The sequence below is a fragment of the Notamacropus eugenii genome, chromosome 2, assembly GCF_028372415.1.
Source record: "Notamacropus eugenii isolate mMacEug1 chromosome 2, mMacEug1.pri_v2, whole genome shotgun sequence".
Classification (NCBI taxonomy): Eukaryota; Metazoa; Chordata; class Mammalia; order Diprotodontia; family Macropodidae; genus Notamacropus; species Notamacropus eugenii.
The window spans coordinates 524,117,583-524,141,017 of NC_092873.1; the positions used below are offsets into that span (position 1 = coordinate 524,117,583).

Sequence of the window (23,435 nt, forward strand, 5' to 3'; positions counted from 1 at the left end):
CTACCATCCTCTCCTTCCTCATACTCTCAGGAGGCTGGATGGAGCCATCCTGAATGGAGGTGAATTAGCCATGCTGATTATATACATTATAAATTGATATTATTCAATGTCAGCTAGGCCCTCTGCAGTGAGGTAATCTTTTTATTCCTCCCTAATTGATGCCTTACCTCATTCTCTCCAGAAACCCTTCAAAACATTCTCTTCCCTCCTAGCCCTCCCCTGTCCCCTGTCCCCACCTCTCCACCTCTCTCCACCTTCATCCAAGGCCCTTGCTTCTTACCATATTGAGAAAACAGAAACCATTCCAGGTCACCTCCCTTTACCCCTAATTCCATCATCTGGAAATGCATTGACATCATCCCCAGTGCTCTCTTCCTTTCCCCAGTCTCTGACAATGTAGTGTCCTTTCTCTTTGCTGAAGCCAACCTCTCTTCCTGTGCCATTGGTCCCACCCTTCCCATGTTCTCTAACAGATCACCTCCTCAGTCACGTCCCACTTCTCTCTCCTGGTCCTTTCCAACTTCCCTCAAATACTCCCAAGTCTCTCCTATCTTTGAAACCGTCATGAGACTCTGCCAGCCCCTGGTTTACCCCCTTTATCTCCTCCCTCCCTTCTCAGACAAGCTCGTTGAAAAAGCTGTCTGTACTCACTTCCTCTTTTCCCTAGGTCTTTGTAGTCTGGATGACATCCTTATTACTCAATGAAACGGCTCTCCCCAAAATTACCCACAGCTGGTCATTGACAAATCGAATAGTCTTTTCTGGGGCCTCAGCCTTCTCTGCCTGTTTGCTACATTTGATGCTCTTGGCTACCCTTTCTTCTGGCATCCACTGGCATCTCTGAGTCTTCATGACATGGGCCTCTTCCTCCCTGTCCCAGAACGCCTTTGTTCAGTTGCCCTGACAAAAATAAGATGGTCACCAGTTTCTTTCAACCTGTCATCCTATTTTCCATATCATGCCCTTTAAATGCGTCTAGTCCCCAGGGTTTTGACCCAGGTCACTTTCTCTTTTCTCTCTACACTTTCCCTTGTGGAATCAGCGCCCCTGACTCTCTATGCTGACTACTCCTAGATCTCTCTGGCCCTAGTCTTCCCCCTGAACTTAAGCCTGGCATCACCAGGTACCTGTGGGACATTTCAAACCATGTTGCTGGATCATCTCACCCTCAGCATGTCCAAAATTGAGGTCATTATCTTTCCCCCAGAACCCTCCACTCTTTCAGACTTAGCCTATTTCTGTGGAAGGCACCAGGTTCTTACCCCACATCATCCTAGGGGGCTCACTGTCTCTCACTGCGTACATCTAATCAACTGCCAGATCTTGCTGTTTTCACCTGCTTCCATCACCTTCTCTCCATTCACATCCCCAGCTCCTTAGGTTAGACTCTCCTGTCTCCCTATTAGATTATCCCAGTAAGTGCCTTGTGGGGCCCATCTTGAGCGTCTCCTCCAGCACCTCCTGCTTCCAGAGGGGTTGTTCTTGGGCACACATCTGACTCTCCCTTCCTAGCTCAGCCCCTGGAACTCCCTGGGTTCCCCAGAATAAGATAGAAACTGCTCTGGGGAGCTTTCAGACTCCTTCATCCCTGGCCTCAATCTGTCTTTCCAGCAACCTCGCCCATACTTTGCACTGCAGCCAAGCTGACTCTGTTTCCTCTTCCGTGGCATTTCAACTCCCATCTACACACTCGACCCTGGCCATCACCCACACCTGAATCCTCTCCTTCCTCAACACTGCTCAGAGATTCCCACCCAGCTCAAGCACGGCCTTCTGCAGGAATCTAAGACCACTGCCCTTCCTGCGAAGCCAAGCCATAGCAAACTATGTGGTATTTGTTCTCTTTACGTTTATTCCATATGTGCTTATATATGTCCTTGTCATCTGCATTGCGGTATCCATCACTTGGGAGTAAAGATTGTTTCATTCTGTGCGTTTTTATCACCATGCCTAGCACATAGTAGGAGATTAGTAACCTTAGTGATGACAAGAGCTAATGCTGATATTGCATTTTAAGCTTGAAAAGCACTTTATACTCCCATCAGCCCTGTGAAGTAGGAGCTGTTATTGTCCCCATCTTACAGATGAGAAAACTGAGGCACAGAGAGGTCAAATGACTTGTCTAGGATTTTAGAGAAGATTAAACTCAGGTCTTCCTGATGCCAAGTCCAGAGATCTGTCCTCTCTCCACATGCTTATTGACTGACTGATTGACTCAGTAAGTCTATATTAGATGCTTGCTGTGTGCTGTTCATTTGCCTGGGTATTAGGAGAATAAAGACCCAAACAAGATAATGTTACCTTCCATCAAGGGAAACAACATTCCATAAAAAGTTCAGACAAAAGGTATTTTTTAAAAGGGTCAGGCAGCCTGTGGAGGCTTAGAAGAGGCTCGTACATTACTGGAAGGGGTTCTGGGAAGAGGCAAAGAAGGACAGCGCACTGCAGTCTGGGCCACAGCCCTTGGGAGAATGAGAATTTGGCCCAGGAAGGGTAGTGTTGTATGATCTGGGTTCAGACGTGGGGGTGGGGGTGGGACTGGGGAGACTTTGAAAGATGAACTCAGGGACCTTAGATTTGAACTTAGAGGTAACCTGAAGTCAGTGAATCTTGTGAGGAGGGAAGTGATGTGGCCAGATCTGCATTTGTGGAGGAATTCTGCAGGAGATAGGCCATTGCAATAGTGTAGGTGGAAAGTGATGAGGACATGAATGATGAGGGGAATGACTGTGTGGAGGTGGCAATGCCGAGATCTGGCAGCTGAATGAATCTGTGGGGTAAGGCTGTGAACCTGGGGACTGGAATGATTGGGGCACCCTCAGTAGGAATAGGCAAGTTGCTGGGGCTTGGGAGGAAGTCACCAAGTCTAGTTTGAGACGCCCACCATGGAACTGGTCTGAGACTCCCAAGGGGCCACCTAGCCCAGCCAGGGACCGCAGAGGCAGGGTGACTCACAGGATCCGATCCCAGGTCATTGGACTCCCAATCCAGCCCTCCTTCTACCACACCACAGCTTGCTATGGTGGGGCAGTGAGGAGTGTGTGGGGCTGAGAATCAGACCAGAGCCAAGCAGCAGTGACAGCGCACAAGCCATTATCTGCCTTGGGACTCAGTTGTCACACTGGGAAATGGGCTGGTCTGGCTGTATTATTAAACTCCTGCTGTGTGCACACCTCTGCTCCAGGCCCTGGTGGAGATGAAGAGACAATATTCAGCCCTCTTTGGGAAGCATCCTGTGCCTTTAATGCAAAAGAGAACAAATTAGCATGGTAGAAGCCAAGGGCCAGGTGAGGCCCAACCACCAGTGACCGCCATTTTGGGGAGAGAGCTCCTGGTCCTGTAATGGCATTCGTTAGTGGATGGATCTGCTTGGCTGGCATAGAGAGGCCAAGTGTCTGGTCTGGGGCCACACAGCCAGTATGTCCTGCATGAACCTTGACCCAAGTCTTCCCAGCTTCAAAGACAACTCTATCCCCTGCACAATGGTAGCTCTCTTATTCACAAATGTATTAAATTCCTATCTGATCTCAAAGGTGATATGTGCATCTCAAGTGGTCTGCAAACTCGTAGAGAACTGGACCTTTATGGAAGAGATTGGAGACAGTATAATTATCATCTGACAACTAATTGAATTTTTAAATTTTATTTTAAGACATTTGCCTTTGGTTGATGATGACAGATAAAGCAGAGAATAAAGATGCACTTACCTCTCTGTTGATACATGTTCCTCTAAGTAACAAGACCTGATAGAACATGTCTGCAAAGACAGATGGTTATACCTTTCCTGATCTTCTGTGTCAGTTATCACCCAAGGGCACATGGGTGATGCTAAGGCCAAATGTCTGTGATGGGCCCATTCAAGTTCTGATCTAGGGGGGAGCCACCTGAAATCATGGTGCACTCTTTTTTGCCTTTAATAGTTGAACTTGAACTTTGGACTTGAGCCTTTGGTCTCCTCCTGTTCTAGAACCTTGTTGGAATTCTTTAAAGTTATGTTCCCTAGCTCTACTTTTCTTTGAAAGAATGATGAAATGGAAATAGGACTTTTCTAGGAGTGCTGGATCTAGTCCTAATTCCTCCCTCACCTCCTTGAGAAACTTTGAACTCATCCAACTGTGTTTATGTTAGTTTTTTAATTGAAGTGATTAATATTCTCTCTCTCCCTGTTTCACAGGACTGTTGCAAAGTTGCTAAAATAGTATATCTGAAAGTGTTTTGAGTTCTTTGGCGAAAATTGTGAAAGATAAGGGCTTCTCTCTTTGCATGATCTGTCTGTGAAGTAATGAGACTAGTTTCCTTCTATGGCTTATGGGAAAAGGTACTCATTACTTTATAGTCCTACCTTGTATTGGGAGCAATGGGTACTTGAGCACCAGGGGAAAGGGCACACTCTACACTTCTTAAACTGCGGTGACCTCTCTGGGCCTTTCTAAAATGACGGAGTTGGATGAGATGACCATTCTGGTCCCTCAGAGCTCTAGAATGTGATTATAAGAACCTAAAATAAAGTTGCCCTCAAGTTATTTCTATGATTTAACTTCTAAGTATTTAAAATATAAATTTTCCTTTCTTTTATGAAATAATATAGATGACAACAAACTAATAGTTTGTCACTAGCAAGACTTTCATTTGCTCATTTTAAAATTCATTTTTTTTAGGCAAAGTGAGATGCTACAGAACTTTTAAAATTTTTATTTGTATTTTTCTAATGAATTTATTTTTAAACATAAGATAGAAAGATTTTCCCTTAATAATTTGAAGGTAAATTTAGCCTTATCTATATGATGTCTTCTCTTCCTTTATTAGAACCTAAGTAAATAACCATGTAGGATTAAATATGTTTTCATGGTTATTGTGATACATCTGTTCCTCACCTTTCTCAGCAAGTATTAGAAGATCATTCAAAAGCTCTTATTCAAATATCCTCACAGAACATTTTGGCAAGAAGTGGCATTTATAAAGCCAACTGCAGAGCCTTCTGACTCTTCCAGCCCTAGAGACCATCTGCCAGATGGACAGAAATAAGCACATGACCTGGAAACGTTCTCCATCCAAGGCTCTTGTCTGTTTATTTGTGTTCACCTCATCATTCCACGTTACTCTGGAACAGAGAGCTGTTTGTTTTTTGTTCGTGTCCATGGTCCCATCTTCATGCTGGAGAAGGCTTTGTTCTGAATTAACAGGGACAAAAATGACCTTCTAGTCACTCAGCTTTGACGTCTCAAGATCATTTTGACCATTTCCTTTCCTTTTCCCCTCAAACCAAACAGTCATCAGGTTCACCCAGGTCTTTTCCCAGTGGCCCACATCCATCCCTTCCTCCTATTCCTACTGTGGCAATAGCCAGTGGCTTTTCCTATCTGGACTCTTGAAACGGTCTCAGGGCCTGCCTTCCTCCATCCTTTCTTCCCTTTCTCAACCAGCTTGCACCAGCCTTGGCGGACTTCCTCTTGGTCTCCCCAGTGAAGTCTCCTTCTTCTTGCTGCTTTCACTTTGACATTCTCTTCTCAAAAACCTCTTGTGACTTATGAGAACCTACAAGGCCAACTCCATACTCCCAAATCTGACATTCACATTTCCTCCTAGGTTGATTCCCCCACCTGGGCAAGCTAGGGAGACCACTTTTTTTTTTTTGAAATTTTCTGCCATACCTCCTGTGTCTCCTTAAACTCAAGGCTTTTTGTTGGCGATGGTTCCTCTCATTCCTCACATTTGTCCATCCCTCTAAATTCTGCCTGTCCTCCAGAATCGGACTCAAATGTTACTTCTTCTCTCATTTTTAGGAATGGCAATGTGCCCAGTCAAAGGGCTGTTTCTTCTTGGAAGAAAATGGTGAGGTTGTTAGTCATCAATACAAGATCCACTTAGCCCGGAGGTCCACTGTTTATCTTACTATTAGACCACTGAACCTGAGTCAAGAAGAAGGCAAGTTTGTAATTTGTCTTTTCTTTTAGAAAGTTGGTGAACAGATGTAGATGTCATCACCACAAGTGTTTGTACGAGTATCCCATATTCCCATTTCATGAAAAGATCAACTGTGAGAGTTTATGAAAGTTTGAAGTTCCAAAGGCTTGGTACCAATAATGGAATTGCTTTAGGTATCTTATTAAGATTTGGAGTTTTAAAATTTTTAATTTATAAAAGCAAGGAAAGATCTGATGCCTTCTGTTAATATATGATGTAAAACTAGCTATCACTGCACTAATTTTTAGCTTTTCTATTTCTGACCTTATTTTTTAAATTTAATTTTTATTTAATAATCTTGAAAAAAGGTCTTGTGAAGCATTGAAAATCCTACTGTTCCCTGAAGTTCACTGCCTCTGGGATGATAAATATTGGTTAAGATGTTTTTTCAAAGCTCACATGGCCAGAGAGCAATGAAATGACCAGTGTTTTTGACTCCAAGGTCTGATGTCAGATTTATTTAAGCATCCTTTATTTAGTCATTTCAGCCATAAAGTGTCCTGTTCCATTGTTATGCATAAACAAAGGTTGTTATTACATAACGTGCTGTGCACTGCTTGTTCATTTCTTGTGGAACCATTCAACAGCCTGGTATGCAAACATTTCTATTTAAGGATTTTTTCCAATTGTGATGCTATCTACATACTATGTGCATACCAGCGCTGTGTTGATATTATACGTGTGTACATAGTATTGCGATTTGAAAAATCCTTAAATAGATATGTGTGTATATATATATATATATATTTTAGTGGACCTTTGATTTCTTCCATGTAGTATAGAAACTCTCTGTTAATGTAAAATGGCATCTCATCTGTAATTTCCACCCTTTCTAGTCTCAGAGATCTGCCCAGGGTCCTGAGCAGTTGCATGCCTTACCCAAGGTCCCCCAGCTATTGGATGTCAAAGGCAGGGCTTAGCCTTCTTGTCTCCTGCACCAACATTCTTGTCTAAAGGTACATTTCCTCCCAAGAAGTGACCAAGGTGTTCGCTCTTCAGCATCACAGCACAAATGTTCTGCCATGTTTTCATCACTCACTGAGTGTTTTGTGGCAACTTACAGTTTTGGGCCTTCAGTGACAATCACTGGCTGCTACTGTGCCCCCTCCCTATGATATAGAGAAAGAGGAAAATCCCTTCTAGAAATTGTTTCCAGTTTCTAGTACTCTTTATTTTTATGGAGCTTATTTTTAATCATAGGATATGAATTTATTTGACAAAAAAATAATAAATTATACTAGTAAGTAGCATTTATAGTCAGTAATTCATTAAACACTTATTAAGCCAGACAGTGTGCTTAGTGCTGGGGAGAGAGATGAGAAGAAGAAAGACAGATCTGTCCTCAAAGAGCTTACAGTACAGTGGGAAGGGAGAGAACACACAAAAGAAAGCTGGAAAGGGGGTGGAGAGGACTTCAGTACATCTTGTTCCATGGAGTTCAATCCAAGCAGATCTGCGGATGGAAAATACTTTTTAGAGAGCCTACTGTGTGCCTGGCACTGGGCTAAGCCCTTAACAGGCATTATCTCATTGAATCATCACAACAGCCCTGGGAAGGAGGAGCTATTATTATCACCCCTATTTTACAGATGAGGAAACTGAGGTAAACAGATGGTTTATTTCTTCAGAAATTTTGAACAAGAATTGAAGACAGTTGCTAGGTGACTTAGTGGGCAGAGCACTAGAGCTGGAATCCTGAAGACCTCCCGAGTGCCCCTGGCTGCTTCTGGCTTCTCCCATTTCCTCATCTAGTCAATGGAAATAATAATACCTCTGTCCCAGGTCTTTGTGAGGCTAGAACTAGATCATAATTGTAAAGCACTGTACACCTGAAGCAATATACTATGGACTGTTATTCACAATGGCCATATTCAATAAGTCTGTAAATGAAAGGAGATTATTGTTTTGATTAACCGTCAGTATCAACAGTTATTAAATTGTGGTACTGGATTGAGTCAGACAGAATTCCTACCCTCGAGTTTAAGACTTTAATAAGCTAATTAACACAGATCTTCTTACACACTGCATTATGTATATGTCTCAATGCTAAGTTTTTAGGTCTGAAAATAAAAGGTGGAATAGGCAATTTTTGAGTGTTTAAAAAAATTTTGGTGGGAGGGAGCTAAGATGTGTTAGCTAGCTTGCAGTTATTCAAGAAAGAGGCTAATTTATTATTGTTTAAAGGAATTTAAGGATTTTTGTTTGTTTTAGGATTATTATCTCCTTGGTTGTCAGTGGATACTGCTTTGTATCTTCTCAAGGAAAATGAAGGTCAAGCGAATCTACAGCTTGTGTGTTTTACCGAATTGCGGAATAGAGAAGTACCCATTTTTCTTCACATTTCTAATATTAATTTTTAAAATGCCATATGTACACAGGTGAGGTGGACAGTACATGTCCTGGGCCTGCCTGAAATTCTCAGATTGTTTGTTGGGAATTTTGTCAAAAGCTGAGCAATGAACTCATGACCAGGATCCCTGAGTTATGGTCCTGAATGAGCCTGTTGGACTAAATTTGGGGCCATAAACAAGTCATGAACCTTCCAGTGCCTCAGTTTCCTCATTTGTTAAAGTGAAGATTTAGATCCATGACTTCTAAGACCTTAAACTCCAAAATTCAATTTAACAAACATTGAGCTCCTCTGCTCCACAGGGCGCTGTGCAGGATGTTCAGAGAGACAAAAATCAAGGAGCTGATGTTTTAATGGAGGAAGCAGCAGGGACACAGATAAATAAATACAAAATAGCACTAGTGAGTTGTCTGAGACAGCCCTGGAGCTGAGCCTTCAGGGAAACTGAGGCTTCTGAAGAACTGCCTGAAATGTGGGCTGTGAGGGCAGGGGAGGGGAAGAGAGATTAAGAGCTGGAACTTGAGGGCTCCACAGACCAGGTGGGGGCCCTGCACCTTGTGAGATAGGTACTACAGCTATCCCCACTTTACAGCAGAAAAAACTGAGGCTCCAATTCAGTGACTTGCATTGTATTGACTCCCAAGGTCTGTGCTCTTTCTCCCCTGCACACCGCTGTATTTCTGATGTGACTTCCTCAATGCCAGCAGCCTCTCCATGTCTTTAGTTATGGTTTTTTAGCATAGTTGAGGGATATAGCATCATACCAGGCCTATCTCGGTATTTAATGAATTATTACTGAATAAAAGTAAAGATTCTCAGGGGAACGTCCTGTAAGCCCAGAGTCTCCTTTTTTTATTTTTTAGCCTCTGCCCTTTCAGTCTCATAGGGATCTAATCTAATATTGTTATATTAGATTGTGTTATGAAATTTTAATCAGTATGAATCTTGCTCTGTATGGCAGCACCACTAGAATACTCTCACATGGACAAGTGTAGGGTTTTCATGGAAAAATGATTGATCATACTGGATTTTTTTCTAAATGAAAGCATCAGAGACTTTGGAAAAGTTAGTTCAGCTGTTTTTCTCAATTATCTGACTAAAAAAGAGAAAAATACTATGTTCACTTTGTTGAGGCTTGATTTATGTTTGCAGGGTTCTAAAATATATTGATACAACAAAACGGTTTTTTAAAAACCTGTGTTTTACCCACAGAATTGTTCTGATTTTTTCTAATTATATATTTACTCAGAGGCCAAATATGTGAGGCAGATACATAAATGTGGCCATTTATTTTATGAGAACTACAAAATACATCTGCTACATACCAGGAATAATGCTATTCAAGGACTTACTGCAATCTCATATTTAATCTTTATACAGGCCCAACGACAGACAAATACTTCCCTGATGTAATGTTATATAAAAGTCTTTATTGCAGGCCTCCTAACAGACAAGTGTAGTTACAGGCAAGGAAATATTAAATGACAGAAGTTAATGTTTTGGCCAAACTCTTCTTCAGAGCTGACTACCAAGTTAAGTTCTGGATAAAGCATTGTCCAAAACAATAGCTTTTCCCATTTTGTTTTAGATAAAATGACTTTCATATGAGATTGCCTCTCTGTAAAATGTTAGTCTATCAGAAAGCCTGTAATAAAGTTTGAATGAGATTCTGCTTGCCCTTTTATTATACACATTTCTGTTTGTGTGAAGGAGGTATAATTTGTCATATTTACAAAGTTTTTTTTTTATATTTTAGTTTCAGAATTACTTTCTTTAAAGAGAGTTTATTAACTGTAAAAGTTGACTTTTTTTTCCTCTTTGCCTTCTGTGGTGACATTCAGGACTAGGTACAGAGGGATAGCCATGGAAAGATAGAGCTCAAGGAACGGTGAGGTTCCTCTTTCCTTCCTTCCACTGCTAGCTGTCTGTGTAGACCTGGCCCACCTTTTATTTATCTGGTAGTGCTGAAAATAAGGATCTTCAATAAAATGATATTGGAGTTACTCTGTCTCTGTGAGAGAGGTCAGGCAGGGTCAGAGTCAGGGTTTACCTCTGGGTTCAGGCTCCCTTTATTTGGGTGTGAGAACATACCTCTGATCTCTCAAATCTAGAAGAAATTCCATCTCTGCAAATGGGGTGAGTCACCTAACTTCTCTGGCCTGAAGACCCAAGTTCAAATCTGACCTCAGACACCTACTCATCTGTGTGACCTCCTAACAAATTACCTAATGTCTTTCTGCTTCAATTTTCTCAGCTGTAAAATATGTCTCAGTGCTGCTATGAGCATCAGATGAGATCGTATTTGTAAAGCTCTTAGTGCAGGCAAGACAGAGGGTTCTATGCTCAGCCACTGTGATGCCACACAACTCAGGTCTTGACACTCTCTCTCTTTTGGAGAAGACCCCTTCCCCTCAGAAGAAGCCCTTCAGCTCTGTGGAGAACCCTGGAAGCCCAGGGTGACTGTAAACAGTTCCCCTGCCATAGGTCAATATCTCTGTTATGAAGATCGTTTAAAAACTGGCTGTACAAACAAACTGCAGCCTCGTTCTTACTTTGCTGTTCAGGCCCAAGCGAAGGAGACTGGAGCAGCCGACCTGCACCTTTGTGCTGAACCCACCATCGTGGGAGCTTTCTAGGCTTAAAAAAAGCCATTTGCAGAGAGGGTCTGTCTGTGAGAAGTCAGGTTATGCTAAGTGAGGGCACTGGAGACAGGTCTACAAACCCGAATGCCAGTTTAGTCATTTGTGGAAGTAGAGAGCAATGATGAGATAGTCCCAGTCACCTGCTGGAGGTACATGCATGCTCTCTGGGACCATCAGCTTCAAATACTGGCTAGAAGCTTGGGATAAGATATAAAGTGAGTTCTTCCTAGACATTAGCCATGAGAATTAGCTTATAACTTCTGAAATACCTAACACCTTATTCTAAAACATGACCTCTGAGAATGCCATTAGCAAAGGTCTCATATAATTGGCCTGGCTCACACAAACCATGGTGTTTATTTTTTAAACTATTAACTTAATTCTAGTAATTACACTCCTCTTATTTGAAAACCTGTAATTAATTTCATTCTGCTTTCTCTTAATCATATTTTTATCATAACAGGAAATTGCAGTTTTCCTTTAAGAACAATAGCTTCTTAGAGAATCATAGTCATTTTTAATTAGACATATTTCCATAAAATGAAGTCATTGAACCAGATGATTCCAAATATTCCTTCCAGCTCTAAATCAATATAATGTCAGTGACATCGAAGTCACTGTGATAGTGTACAAGGTTGTTCTTTGTGACAAAAATGCCTGTTTTGTGAGTCACTTTTGTCAAAGGATTTATCGCCTCCTGGCCAGCGTTCTGTCAGTTAGTCTTTTTTGTGCTTAGGCTGCCCTTATGTGGCACATGCACCGTGTTACCCTGCAGTGGTGACCCCTGATACAGAGGGGCTCCGAGCCTCAGGGGGCCTCCTTGAGAGAGCAGGGCTGGAGGTGGAACCCTGAGGGGTTATGTTAGTAACAAAAAGGACAGACTTCCATTCCACGCTTAGTCTTTTTCAGTACTTTCACATCCTACAAGAAGAAGATGATTCAATATTCAGTCATCTGCTTTGTTTTCTTGAATAATGTGAATTACTAGTGAAGTTAAAATAGTTTAAGAATTTGAGCAACTGCATGGAAAAAGGCAACTCATCCTTCCCACTTCACTGTTTAGCAGCACAAACATTATGAAACGTGTTTTAACCTCTCTTTTGTTGTGGGGGAAGGGGAACAAACATTTATTAAACACCTCCTGTGTGCTAGGCACTGTGCTGAGTGCTTTAGAAACACCATCTCCTTTAGGGAAGTGCTGGAGCTGTGATAGCTGTAAGGGGTCTCCAGAATGAGTGGAAGAGCCCTCCACTAGGGTGGTCCCCCTCACCATGTCATGGGGATGTCCTTGGGATCTTGAAGGCTGTCCCAGCAGTACCCAGCTCCAGCAGAAAGCCTCTGCGAAGTATGAGCCGGTTATGATCTGGGCATCTGTTGTCTGAAGATCAGTCTCAACCAATTCAGAGAGGCCTTCCCCAGAGGGGCTAAACAGAGGGCCATTGAATCCAATGGAGTGATGCATGGAGAAGACAGAAATGGCAGCTCTTATTCTTTTTAGCCGCAAGACACTAATCGTTCTCTGGGCCACAGTAGCTCTTGGTAACCGTCTCTTCAATCATTGTATTTACTGTCCATAATGATGAAATCAAAGCTTAGAGACCTTTGACCTGGGTTTGAATTTTGCCTTTACCCTTATACTGCCTATGTGTTCTTGGGCAAATCACTTCTCTGGCCTGGGCCTCAGTTTCCTCACCTGTAAAATGAGGGGCTTGGACTTTGTGACTTTTAAGGTCTAATTAGTTCTAATTCTATTATGTTACAAAGTCATAGATCCCTAAGAGTGGTGAATATTGGTTTTAAGCAAACCTAACGTTAATGTTTGTAAAGACTTATAGACTTCCCTTTTATTCTTTTGAGAATAGATGTATGGATGGAGTGGTGAATTAGGATCAGGACTTTATTATTTAATTCCTTTCACAACTGGCTGTTGGCTGAAGAAGGAAAAAAAACACATTACAGAAGAAGCCAAACTTGTGGGCAGAGGTGAAAAGGGAGAATTGTTTCTTACAAAGAAATTTAGGTAAGCTTTGTTTCCAGGAGAACTACAGTCTCTTTCTCCTAACTCCACAAGGTAGCCCAACCTTATCAGACCAAGAAAATGCCCTGCCCATGCATGGTGGCACTCAGCTTGTGCTACAGGGGCATTCCCTCTAGTAGGACAGTCTATGACCCACCCATGCTTGCCAGGGGTCTCTCATGTCCTCTTCTCCACCAACCACTACAGGAAGCCCAGCTTCTGTGCCAGGAGACATTTCCCACTTCTTGGACAGACACTGCATGTGTATGGGCCACTGGGCTGTTAGCTAATGAGCCTTCCTTCTTCCAGGGCCATTTCTTTCTAGTCATACTGATGCCTTTCTTTTACGTGCTACTCTTGGTGATTGTCTTTGTGATGTGGTTTGTCCTGGTCAGACTCACTGTGCTCCTGTCCATTTCTTTCTGGTGATCTTTAATTCCTGTTCTTAAGACACTGGAAGATTCCAGGACTTGCAGCCCCAGAACATCACTGGAAGAGAATGGTGTGAAATAGCTGGGCCTTTGTTTCAAGGAGAAGCTTGGGGTCATTAAAAGAATTGCAGTTTTTTCCACAGGCAACCCAGGCTATTCTCTCCTTCCTGTTTTTGTACCTTTAAGTGCTGCTAGGTTATAGACCTATTTTTAAATGTTGAATGCTTTATTAATGCTCTTTTTTTGCCCGTAACTATCCCTTCCCAACGTTTCTCCCTGCATTCTTCCCTTGTAACAAATAAATACAAACAGGCAAACAAACCAACACACTGACCGTGTTTGGAAATGTTTGCCTCGTCCCCCACCCCGTATTCCATGCACTTTATACAAGAGAAGGGAGCCGTGCTGCCTCCCTTGGTCTTCAGAAGGCCTCCTTTGCTGCATGGAGTAGAGTTCTGAAGCCTCTCATCATGGCAGTGTTTACATTGTCATTGTCACCTTACCTCGCTCTACAAATGTTTGTCTGAGTCTTCCCAAATCCTCAGAAGTCTTATATTCACCATTTCTTGGGGTACGGTAATATTCTGCTACTTCACCTATTTCTGGGTTCTGTAGTAACTTCTAGCAAATCACTTCTAGCCATAGATTGGCCAGTACCCTTTCTGCCCAAGACCATCGCTGCCCCAGATGCAGAAATTGCAAGAAACGTGTCTCTGGAGCAGCCGGTGATCCGCAGCCAGCCGGAGATACCATTCTTTTCCTGGTTAGCCAAGCCACTGAGCAGGGAGCTCTGGGGACTGGGAGGGTGTGTCTGATTCAGTAGATGGGTCTAGAACAACATCCCAAGCCGTTTTTTAAAATAGCGCCTCTTTTCTTTTTTAAAAATTCTCCTTTCTTTTAGCACTGACGAGTCTGCTGTATTTCTAACCAGGCTAACCTTAATGCTCCTCAGCTGCATCTGCTCTCCTAGGTTACTGGGTGAGCTCTGAGGCCCCCTTCTAGTTCTAGAGGTTTGTGTCCGTAGATGAAATGAGTAGCTCATGAAAACACCTGGGCAGCCGGATGTCAATCAGGAGATTTTCTGCTGTGAAGTTTTCCTTTTACCATTTCATTTTTCAGTTTATTTTGTAGAGATAAGAAGTTATGCTTTTTTTCTTTTTGTCTGTTTGTTTTAGATCAGCTTTGTCAGACATATTTGATATAATTGATTTAGATGGAAATGGGCTTCTTAGCCTTGATGAATATAACTTTTTTGAACTGAGGACAAGTGGAGAGAAATGTGATGACGACGCCTGGGCTGTCTGCAAAGGTGAATGAGCGTCTGCTTCTTAAAATATAAGTATTCAATATGAATAATCTACAGTAATAAAAACATCAATAAAACCAGCGAGTCGTTTTCCTCTTTGCTCCCAAGTGATGTAACAAGGTTAAAATTGGTCAAAAGAACGTTTCTGCTCTTTATCCAGTCATGGACTAGGAACGTCTTAAAAATCTGATTTTTATTTTTCTTAGCCCTGTGGTGTAGACTGGCAGGGTCTCCAACTGGAAATGAGGTTCAAAAGCTGCTTTTGGTAGTTCCAGTTTTTAGGCCTCTGCCTTCATGTATAAACTAGGGATCCTTTATTTGTGCTGTTTCTCTGCAGGTGTGCTAGGTGTGAGGCTACAAGGCAGAAGGGAAACAGCCCCCGCCTTCTTGTCGTTTACATTCCATCAGATGAGAGTACATGGAGTTATAGAAGTATATAGAGGATAGCTTTGTGAAGAATGAGATTAATATGGTGGGTCAGAGGCTCAGAAAAGACGCTCTACAGCTGGCAGAGCTGGCACCAGATCTTGTTAGAAGTTAAGACACAGTGTAACCACTAGGTATAAAGAAATGAGAGAAAACCAATTTGACTGGATGGTAGAATGTGGGAAGGGGAGCCTGGAAAGATAGGCTGGCCCAGCTTACGAAACACTTTTACAGCCAGAGAGAGGACATGATAGTTCCCTAGAGTAATTAATAAGACACATATTAAGCCCCTCCAAAGTACCAGGCCCTGGGGATATGAGAAAGGCAGAAATAGCCTCTACCCTCCAGGAACTCACCCTCTATGGGAGAGACAACTTGTAAATAGCCAGGTTCCCAGGAGATCTTTGCAGAGTAAATGGGAGGCAATAAAAGAGAGGAAGGCACTGGAGGAGCCTGAAATGAGCCCTGCATAAGGGGGAGGTGAGCTGAGGCTTGAAGAGAGCCCAGGAAAAGAGAGGTAGAATTAAGGCAAAGCTTTCAGGCAGGGGAGAGAGCCCATCAGAGGGGCCCCATACGAAGGACTGCGGATGAGCCAATGCAGTGACCGGATGCTGCAGAATCCTGGAGAAGTGTAAGATTCTTGGGGAGGAGCATTCAGTGCCAAACAAATGTTGAGATTTGATCTTGGTGGTCATAGAACTGTGCTTGAGGAAAATCACTTTGGCAGCTGAATAAAGGATGGATTGAGGTGGGGAGAGGTTTGGGACAGGGGGACAAGTTAGAAATTTAAAATAGTTTAAATATTCTGGGCAGGAAGAGATAAGGGTCTGGGCTAGAGTTATGGCTGTGTGAGTGGAGAGAGAAACTGTGAAGGTAAAAAAAGCAAGATCTAATAAAAATTGGATATATGTGGTGAGTGAGAATGAGGCGTATGGGAAAGGGCTATGATTATGAACAGAGAGGCTGGAAGACTGGTGATCTCCTCAGGAGGGAGGCTTGGCCCAGTGGAAGGTTTGGGGTGGCAGGAATGAATGGAGAGCTTCATTTCGTACATGTTGAGTTTCAGATCTATCTAGAAAATCCGTTTTGAAAGATTCACCAGGTAGTCGGTGATATCAGACCTGGATCTCAGAAGGGACTTGGGCTTCTTCTGATTGGAGATGATCGCTATATCTATAGATGAGGAGACCAAGCAGTGGAAGAGTATAGAGCAGGCTGTGTCTTTGGTGGTCTCCTGAAGACTTTGGCTTTCAGCCTTTGGTCACCTCCATTTTTTAAATGCATAAGATAAAATACAGAGGATTACAGAGGAAACCGATTATTTAAAAATACAATTATCAAAATGTTCTTTAAAACAAATTCACAGATCCCAGGTTAAGAACCCCTAGTAACAAAAGTTGTGCCAGATCAGTTAAAAGAGTTAAAGATTTTTATTAAGGAGATTAAAAATACTGAAGGGGGGAGGGACATGGGAGCTGCCTCTGAGGAGGGACAGTATTCCATGCAGAGCTTGTGGGGACACTACAAAGTTGTTTCCCATGCATCTGTTTAGCCTTGCTTTTTTCAGCGTCTTCTTTTGAAATGTATAAATGCCAATTATACTGTTCAGAAATGAGCATTTATATCCTAAAAGTTTATGTAAATACTTGAAAAAATAGTTAAATCACACAGTGCTTCTTTTTCCCTAAATCTAGAGAATTTTGATACAAAGAAGAATGAACTAACGAGGCAGGGATTTATGGATCTCAATCTAATGGAAGCCAATGATCGAGAAGGAGATCCAAGTGATCTCTGGGTGACTCTGCACTCAATGGGTTACAATAAAGCCCTGGAAATGGTAGAGGTAAAAAGTATTTAAATTTTACCTGTGTCTTTAATTCACAGCCTTTTTTTTTTTCATCTGTGAACTTTTCATGTAGGGCATAAATTTCAGACAAAGTTCCCAAACTCTCATCCTGTCCCTATACTTATTCAGTATGTATCTTGCCTTAATTTCCATTCTTGTTTCTGCTGCCTTTAATTAGGCTTGCACAAAATTGGGTTGTGGCCAGTATTTTAAGAGCACAGAAGGCACCTTGGAGTTAGATATGAGAAGTGGACAGCTTCATAGTGTGTATACAGTCTAAACAGAAATCATTTTTTTAAGTTGCTAACACATTTCCATAGAGACAGTGCTGGCAGCCTCTGCTGACTTCGCTCGTCCTCCATTCATGTTGGTCTTCCGTGTCTCTGAATTCTTCAGCACTGTTCTTATGCCCCACCTGCCATTTGTTGCCACCACAAAAAGTGCTGCTGAGTATCTGGTTTTATGTGGGGCCTTGCAGTCAGAAGCATGGAGAGCGAGAGTGGATCTGAAAAGAGAACGTTTTAGTTCTAGGTCCTTAGTACTTTCCACAAGAGCAGGACCATTTTACACCCTGACCAGGGAGGGGCTGCATCGTTATGACTGCCCCCCCCCCCCCAAACATTCACTACTTTCCTATCTTCTCATCTCTGCCTGTTTGCTGGGTGTCAGGTTTTTTGATTTGCATTGTCCTCATTATTCATGATTTGGTACATCTTTTTGTTTTCTAATCCTCTGTAATTATTCTTTTGAGAACTATTTGTTCATATTCTCTGTTTATTGGACAGTGGTTCTTGGTCATCTAAATTCACATTAGTTTGGGCTTCCCCTTGGTTTCCTTTATGTATCCAGAGCAGGACTCTGGAGAGAGCTATTAGCAGAGGCAGAGAACTTGCTGTTCTGAACTCTTGGGCAGGTCTCTTGGCCAGAATCAGCACAAGTGTGGGAGTGGTTTGTTTCCCAGAAGGCCAGCCTCTCACAGCTTCATCAGCTTGCATCCTTTTAGCTGATTTAAGATTATAAGAGAAAATGTCATAACATCTTAGGATAGTAGAAAGCCTTTGACCCAAAGGAAGCAAAGATTGTGGTGAAAAGAAGCTGTCCATCTCCAGTGTCCTTTAACTTCTGGTCTTCCTGCTTTATCTCAGTACTTCTCACATTAACCACATTAACCTTTTATAAAGGTCAGAAGTCCTAGGCTTGTACTGCTCCAGCTTATTCATGTTTCCATGGAAAGCTGAACTAGCCCAATTCAAACAAGCCTTAACCAAGTCCCTTTTACGCTCAGGCCCTGGGCCAAGCTCTGGGAATGGAAAAGGACATGGTCCATCTCTTTAAGGAGTTTGTCATCAAAGAGAGAAGGACAGGAACATGTCTTAATAAACGGTGTGATAAGAATGAGCAAAATGATTTTCATGGATGAAGCAAAGCAAGTGCAGTGATATGTTCTGTCCTGGAACAAAGTTAGAAATGTCACATAATTTTTTTCCTCATTGCAGGCATGCCCATTCATCATTGACATCTATGCTGAGAAGTGCCGGCCCAGAATTAAAGCTGTTCGCATGGGATCAGGCGGCCACCATTTTGAGAAAGTCGTTTGCAAGTCTGTCATTAACAAAGGCGATGCCACAATTTTGGATAGCCATGAGAGTGTCTTTCTACATACCTATAAAAGTGATTTCCGGATAACGTCAGTTCTTGAAAATAAGGTATTAATTATGACTTGGCTATCTCTAGCCCTATTCCACACATGCTTGTTTCCTTTCTGAGACTTCTATTATATTAGTATTTCTGAAAAATATTCAAGAAAGCTGTTTTTCCTCTTTCTAATTCCGTGGGGTTCATAATGCAGGGCACAGTTATTCTAGAGGAACTCTGAAGTCCTTATTATTTAATTTTTTTATTTAGAAAACTTAGAAAAAAATACATGGATTTGCAGATTTCCTCGATAGTTAATTTAATATAAATTTCAGTTTAGCACAAACAGAATCTTTCAGATATATTTAGAGACGGGTTTCTGGAAGTTATTCAAGTGACCATAAAGGTTAAAAGTGACCTTAAGGTTACTGTGTTCCCAAGAGAGTACTTAACTGTATCAGCTGCCAGCTTCATGCTGATTTTAGTTATGCCTGATTTGGACTCGGTCCCAGAAGGGAAGGGAATTAGTGTTTATGTGGTGCCTACTGTGTACCAGGCACCATGCTAAGTAAGCACTTGACATGTCTTGTTTGGTTGATCACTGAGCAGTCCCGGGCTATATTCAGCCCTGGGGATATGAAGACAAAAAGGGAAAGCACCTCTGCTCTCAGGAAGCTTCTGTTTCAACACAAGAGACAAGTACATTTATAATTATATTCAGTAGAGAGCTCAGAGTGGGGAAAGAAGTGGGCCCAGGCCAGGCCAGGCCAGGCCCCTGAGGGACACTACCAGTTAGTGGCCATGACCTGGGTGAAGATCCACGTCTCGATGGAGCTGGATTCACCTGCTTGCATTATGATGTCTAGTTCACCCTGTTTATTGTGTCTTGGCACTTCCAGCCATACGTTTGAGTGCTGTTGCTCTCCTAGAATGTTGTCTCCCGTGAGTCACTTGTTTCTCTCCACTGATCTTTTTCCTGTGTTGTTTATTAACTGGGTGACTTGGTAGATACATCGGAAGAGTTTTCTTTTCCACCTCTGCCCCCCATCCCCACAGAAAGCCCTTGTTTATTTCAGATCAGCGTCTGGGTGTTCTAGCACTACTCAGCAGAGATTATTAAATAAACTCTAGACTATTGGTTGATTCTGTTAAGGTCTTGAGTGGTCTTATAGTATCTTTCTGTCTTAAATTTGTAAAATGTCGACAAGAATAAGCAGTCAGTCACATGTATTAAGGTCTCTAGATGTCCTAGCATTGTGCTAGTTACCATGATGCATCCAAGAGAAGAGTGAGGCCTGGCTCCCACTTTCAAAAAGCCAACAGTCTTGTTGGATGGATATCAATTGCACACTATAATGTTCAGCTGTTGGATATTTCCTATGAAGTGCATTAGGATGTCAGAAACTGAAGACTTTGTGGACTAAAAGAGGCAGAGAAATGATCATGGAAGAGGAGGGTTGGGTAGGATTTGGGCAGAGGGAGAACAGAGCACACGTCAGACATAGGAGACCTCAGGAGACAGGCAGGAGGGTGTCACTGATTGTGCTGGGGAAGAGGGAGAGGGAACCTGCCATGAATGAGGCTGGGGAATGTGAAAGCCCCAGGTTTTCATAGTTATTTACAAGTTTATGACTTACTGAAATGTGGACTAAAAGTCTTATCTCTTTTTTTTGTAGTCAGAAAATAAAGCGATTATTCATGTCAACAATGAGCTAAGTAAAAACTGTGTAAATAACAGAAGTCTCAACATTTTTGCTGTGGAGGTGGCGCCCAAGTCTGTGATGGTAATTGAAGCTCTTTACTAAGTGACACCCTCAGCAATGGGTCCTTAGTCCTGCTGCAGTTTTAGTGAACATGCAAATAGGAAAGGAAACAGCCTCATACTCTAATTACAGTAATTAATGCTTCATTCCTGTGGATGGATAGTCATGGCATGCTGTCCTACAAGGAGGGAATGTGTGACAGGCAAGACCAGGCAGTCTCCTTCTGTGGGTCCTTTTTTAATTTGTAAAATGGTGCTGAAACCTCACGCAGCTGCTACATCGGCTGGTCAGAAAGCTTGAAATAGATTAAGTAGTAATCCCTCAGCTTCCTAGAACTTTGAGGTTTACAGAACATTTCCCTCACAACAACCCTATGAAGTAAATATCACAGAGTTTACAGAGGTAAAAACGAGGCCTGGAGGATCAAGCGCCTTACCCATGGAGGTGGGAGCAGAGCTGAGAGCTGAACTCACCTCCTCTTCCACCCTTCTTTCCCCAATCTAGATAGTCTGTTAGGTCTCTTTTGAAGCTTGTGGTTTCCAGGTTTTGCAGGCAGCATCCTTGATTCAGATTCAACCAGAATTGGAGGCCCAGAGCCAGACTGAGCCATCGGGACTGTGGGTAGAGAAAGAGAAATGAGAATGGTATTCACTGTTCTCCCTTCCCTGGCTCAGCCTGTGATGTCTTCTTAGTGCTTCCTCAGTCAGTCAGCAAACATTTATTAAACACCTACAGCATGCCTAGCATTGTGCTGAGCGCTTGGGGAGGAAGGAGAGACAAGTATCTGTTTCCTTTCTGTCTTGGTCTTCCCTTCCCCCAGGACTGAGGGTATAGCCTGATCTGATTTGGACTACCTCCTTAAGAGTTGGGTCCTAGATTACCAGGCTACTTGTTACAGAGGACTCAGTAATACGGGCTCACTAAAAAGGACCTAAAAATAAGTGTCTGGCTGTTCTTTTGTCGCAGGTTTGTCAGCACGTGATGCCTGTGAATGAGCAACAAGAATGGGTCTATAACTGTGTGTATTCGCTCGTGCCATGAGGGTTGGCTCGGACGGCGACTCCGCTGACACTGCCCAGCCACGGAGGGTGACTCCCAGTGAATTCTCTTCTCTGTCAGCCAGTCGAGTTGGGATGAATGTATGCAGTGGTACAAATACTTCTCTGGCTTCTTCTCCCTTGAGCTGTTGTATATGGTTGATTAAAGTGTGTGTGTGTGTGTGTGTGTGTGTGTGTGTGTGTGTGTGTCTTACATTTCAGTATGTTACATTTTCCTCATTTGGGGAGTAAATCCAGGGCATAGTTTGCTTAATACTGCCTTCCTGATTTGTAATGTCAGCCAATTGTAAGTAGAAGCCTGTGCCACAGCAACACTAAATTATTTATACAAAATATCCCAGATGTTTAATGTCTTCCTCTATTAAAAGATATGAAGGTAAAATATAAAAATATCACTAGGCTAGCTATTTAAATTATTTTCTAATTAGGAAAAAAAGACATCTAAAGCACACTTTGGCACATTTGTTTTTATATTACAATCACCAGAAAGAAAAAAAGCAATGAGAATATAAAACAGGGAGTTTTTGAAGTAGTCAATAGGCTGATTTATCTGTAGATTTGTTTAAAATTTATAAATATGCAGACATTTAAAATGTACTTATATTTAAAATAGGTATTAAACATATTCAACCTAGTTTATTAGGGTAGCACCAGTCCTTGAAAAACTATATTTATCAACTAGTACAGCAGAACTCTATTCCACAGTCTTCTGTAATAGAATACGAGGCCAGTAAATGTCAGCCATGAAATAGGAATACCATTATAGGACTCTAATTATTTTTATATACAGTATGTGCTGGTACTTAGTTCTCGAAAGGTCATTTATTTAATTTTTGTTAGCAGTTTAGACATCTGCCAAATGGGTTAATAAATTCTTAAACCTGAACTGGGAATCAGGAGACTTGGGTCCCAGTTTTGGCTCTATAAGTAGTTGGGTGGCCCCAGATAAATCACTTCACTTCCTTTAACTTCACTTTTTACATCTACAAAATAAGGATTCATCTATGGCATAAAGAAAGGTTTTTTGAATTGAACAGAAAATATGGCTTTAGGTTTTTGTGGTTTCGGAGAATATTCCAGTCTTAAGCTATACCATCGACCAGAGAGTAGTGCCATCCAAAATTGAAGAAAATTGTCAAAATAAAAATAAAATTGTTGTGTTTTGTGAATTTAAAAGAAACGGTAAAAATTAATTCATTTCATAAAAGAACATTGCAAAAGCTCATTAAAAACACCAGTTCCCATAGTTTCCTCTTTCATTTTACTTGACATTTATAACCTGTATAAAGAATGCAATTAGAGAATTAAAAACATTTTATATGTAGACCATTGCCCAACCATTTATCATTAGTTTTTTAAAAAATGTATGTGATATGAGATCCATTGTAATGGACAGAGTGCTGAACTTGATTTGTGGATGACTTCGCACCTTTAGATATGGCCTCTGACACAAGCTGTGGACCATATGCACGTCCTTGAACCTTTCTAATTCATAAGCATCCTTCTCAAAGTATAAATTATAGAAAACTGGCAACCAGCGTCAGTGGAGGGCGCTCCCCACCCCTAACAGAACCATAGGTCTTAGGTATGTGGGTGTAATTGTTCTGAGGTAAAGTGTATGGAGACTGCACTTCTAAATAAATAAATGAAAAGTCCAAAGACCAATTTGGAGGTAGTCCTAGTCCTCCAAACTTGGATTTCATTTCCAACGGATGTGCTATCAAATTAAAAAGATGGACTAACTACAAGGACTACAAAAGTATTTGGAAGAAATGAAGCAAGAGATATAAGATGAAATTATAAATGAAATGAGATTTTGGGTGGAAAAAATTTAAAGGAGAATAAATAGCTCAGCATAGAAGATAGAAAACCTTACCCAGGTAGTAGGCTTCCTGAAAATATAATGGAGCAGGCAAAACTCAGGGATTCATGACACAGCAAGAAATATTAGAACAAAGACAAAAGATTGGAAGGTATCAATTATCAAAAACAGCTGA

The 23,435-nt window shown here is 41.8% G+C and overlaps 1 protein-coding gene across 6 annotated transcripts in view; it reads left to right on the plus strand.

The window, feature by feature from the left end:
* Positions 1-22,684, plus strand: part of EFCAB7 (EF-hand calcium binding domain 7) — a 52,388-nt gene extending 29,704 nt beyond the window's left edge. For 5 of the 6 annotated variants that reach the window (XM_072649718.1, XM_072649720.1, XM_072649719.1 and 2 more), the window contains 9 exons: positions 5,784-5,925; positions 8,176-8,285; positions 8,617-8,715; positions 12,819-12,976; positions 14,580-14,713; positions 16,831-16,979; positions 18,479-18,688; positions 20,294-20,401; positions 21,347-22,684. In XM_072649718.1, the coding sequence (XP_072505819.1) occupies positions 5,784-5,925; positions 8,176-8,285; positions 8,617-8,715; positions 12,819-12,976; positions 14,580-14,713; positions 16,831-16,979; positions 18,479-18,688; positions 20,294-20,401; positions 21,347-21,421 (1,185 nt within the window). In that variant the 3' untranslated portion in view covers positions 21,422-22,684. The remainder of the gene's footprint in view (positions 1-5,783; positions 5,926-8,175; positions 8,286-8,616; positions 8,716-12,818; positions 12,977-14,579; positions 14,714-16,830; positions 16,980-18,478; positions 18,689-20,293; positions 20,402-21,346) is intronic. The other variant, XM_072649721.1, reaches the window with a different exon arrangement.
* Positions 22,685-23,435: the final 751 nt, after the last annotated feature.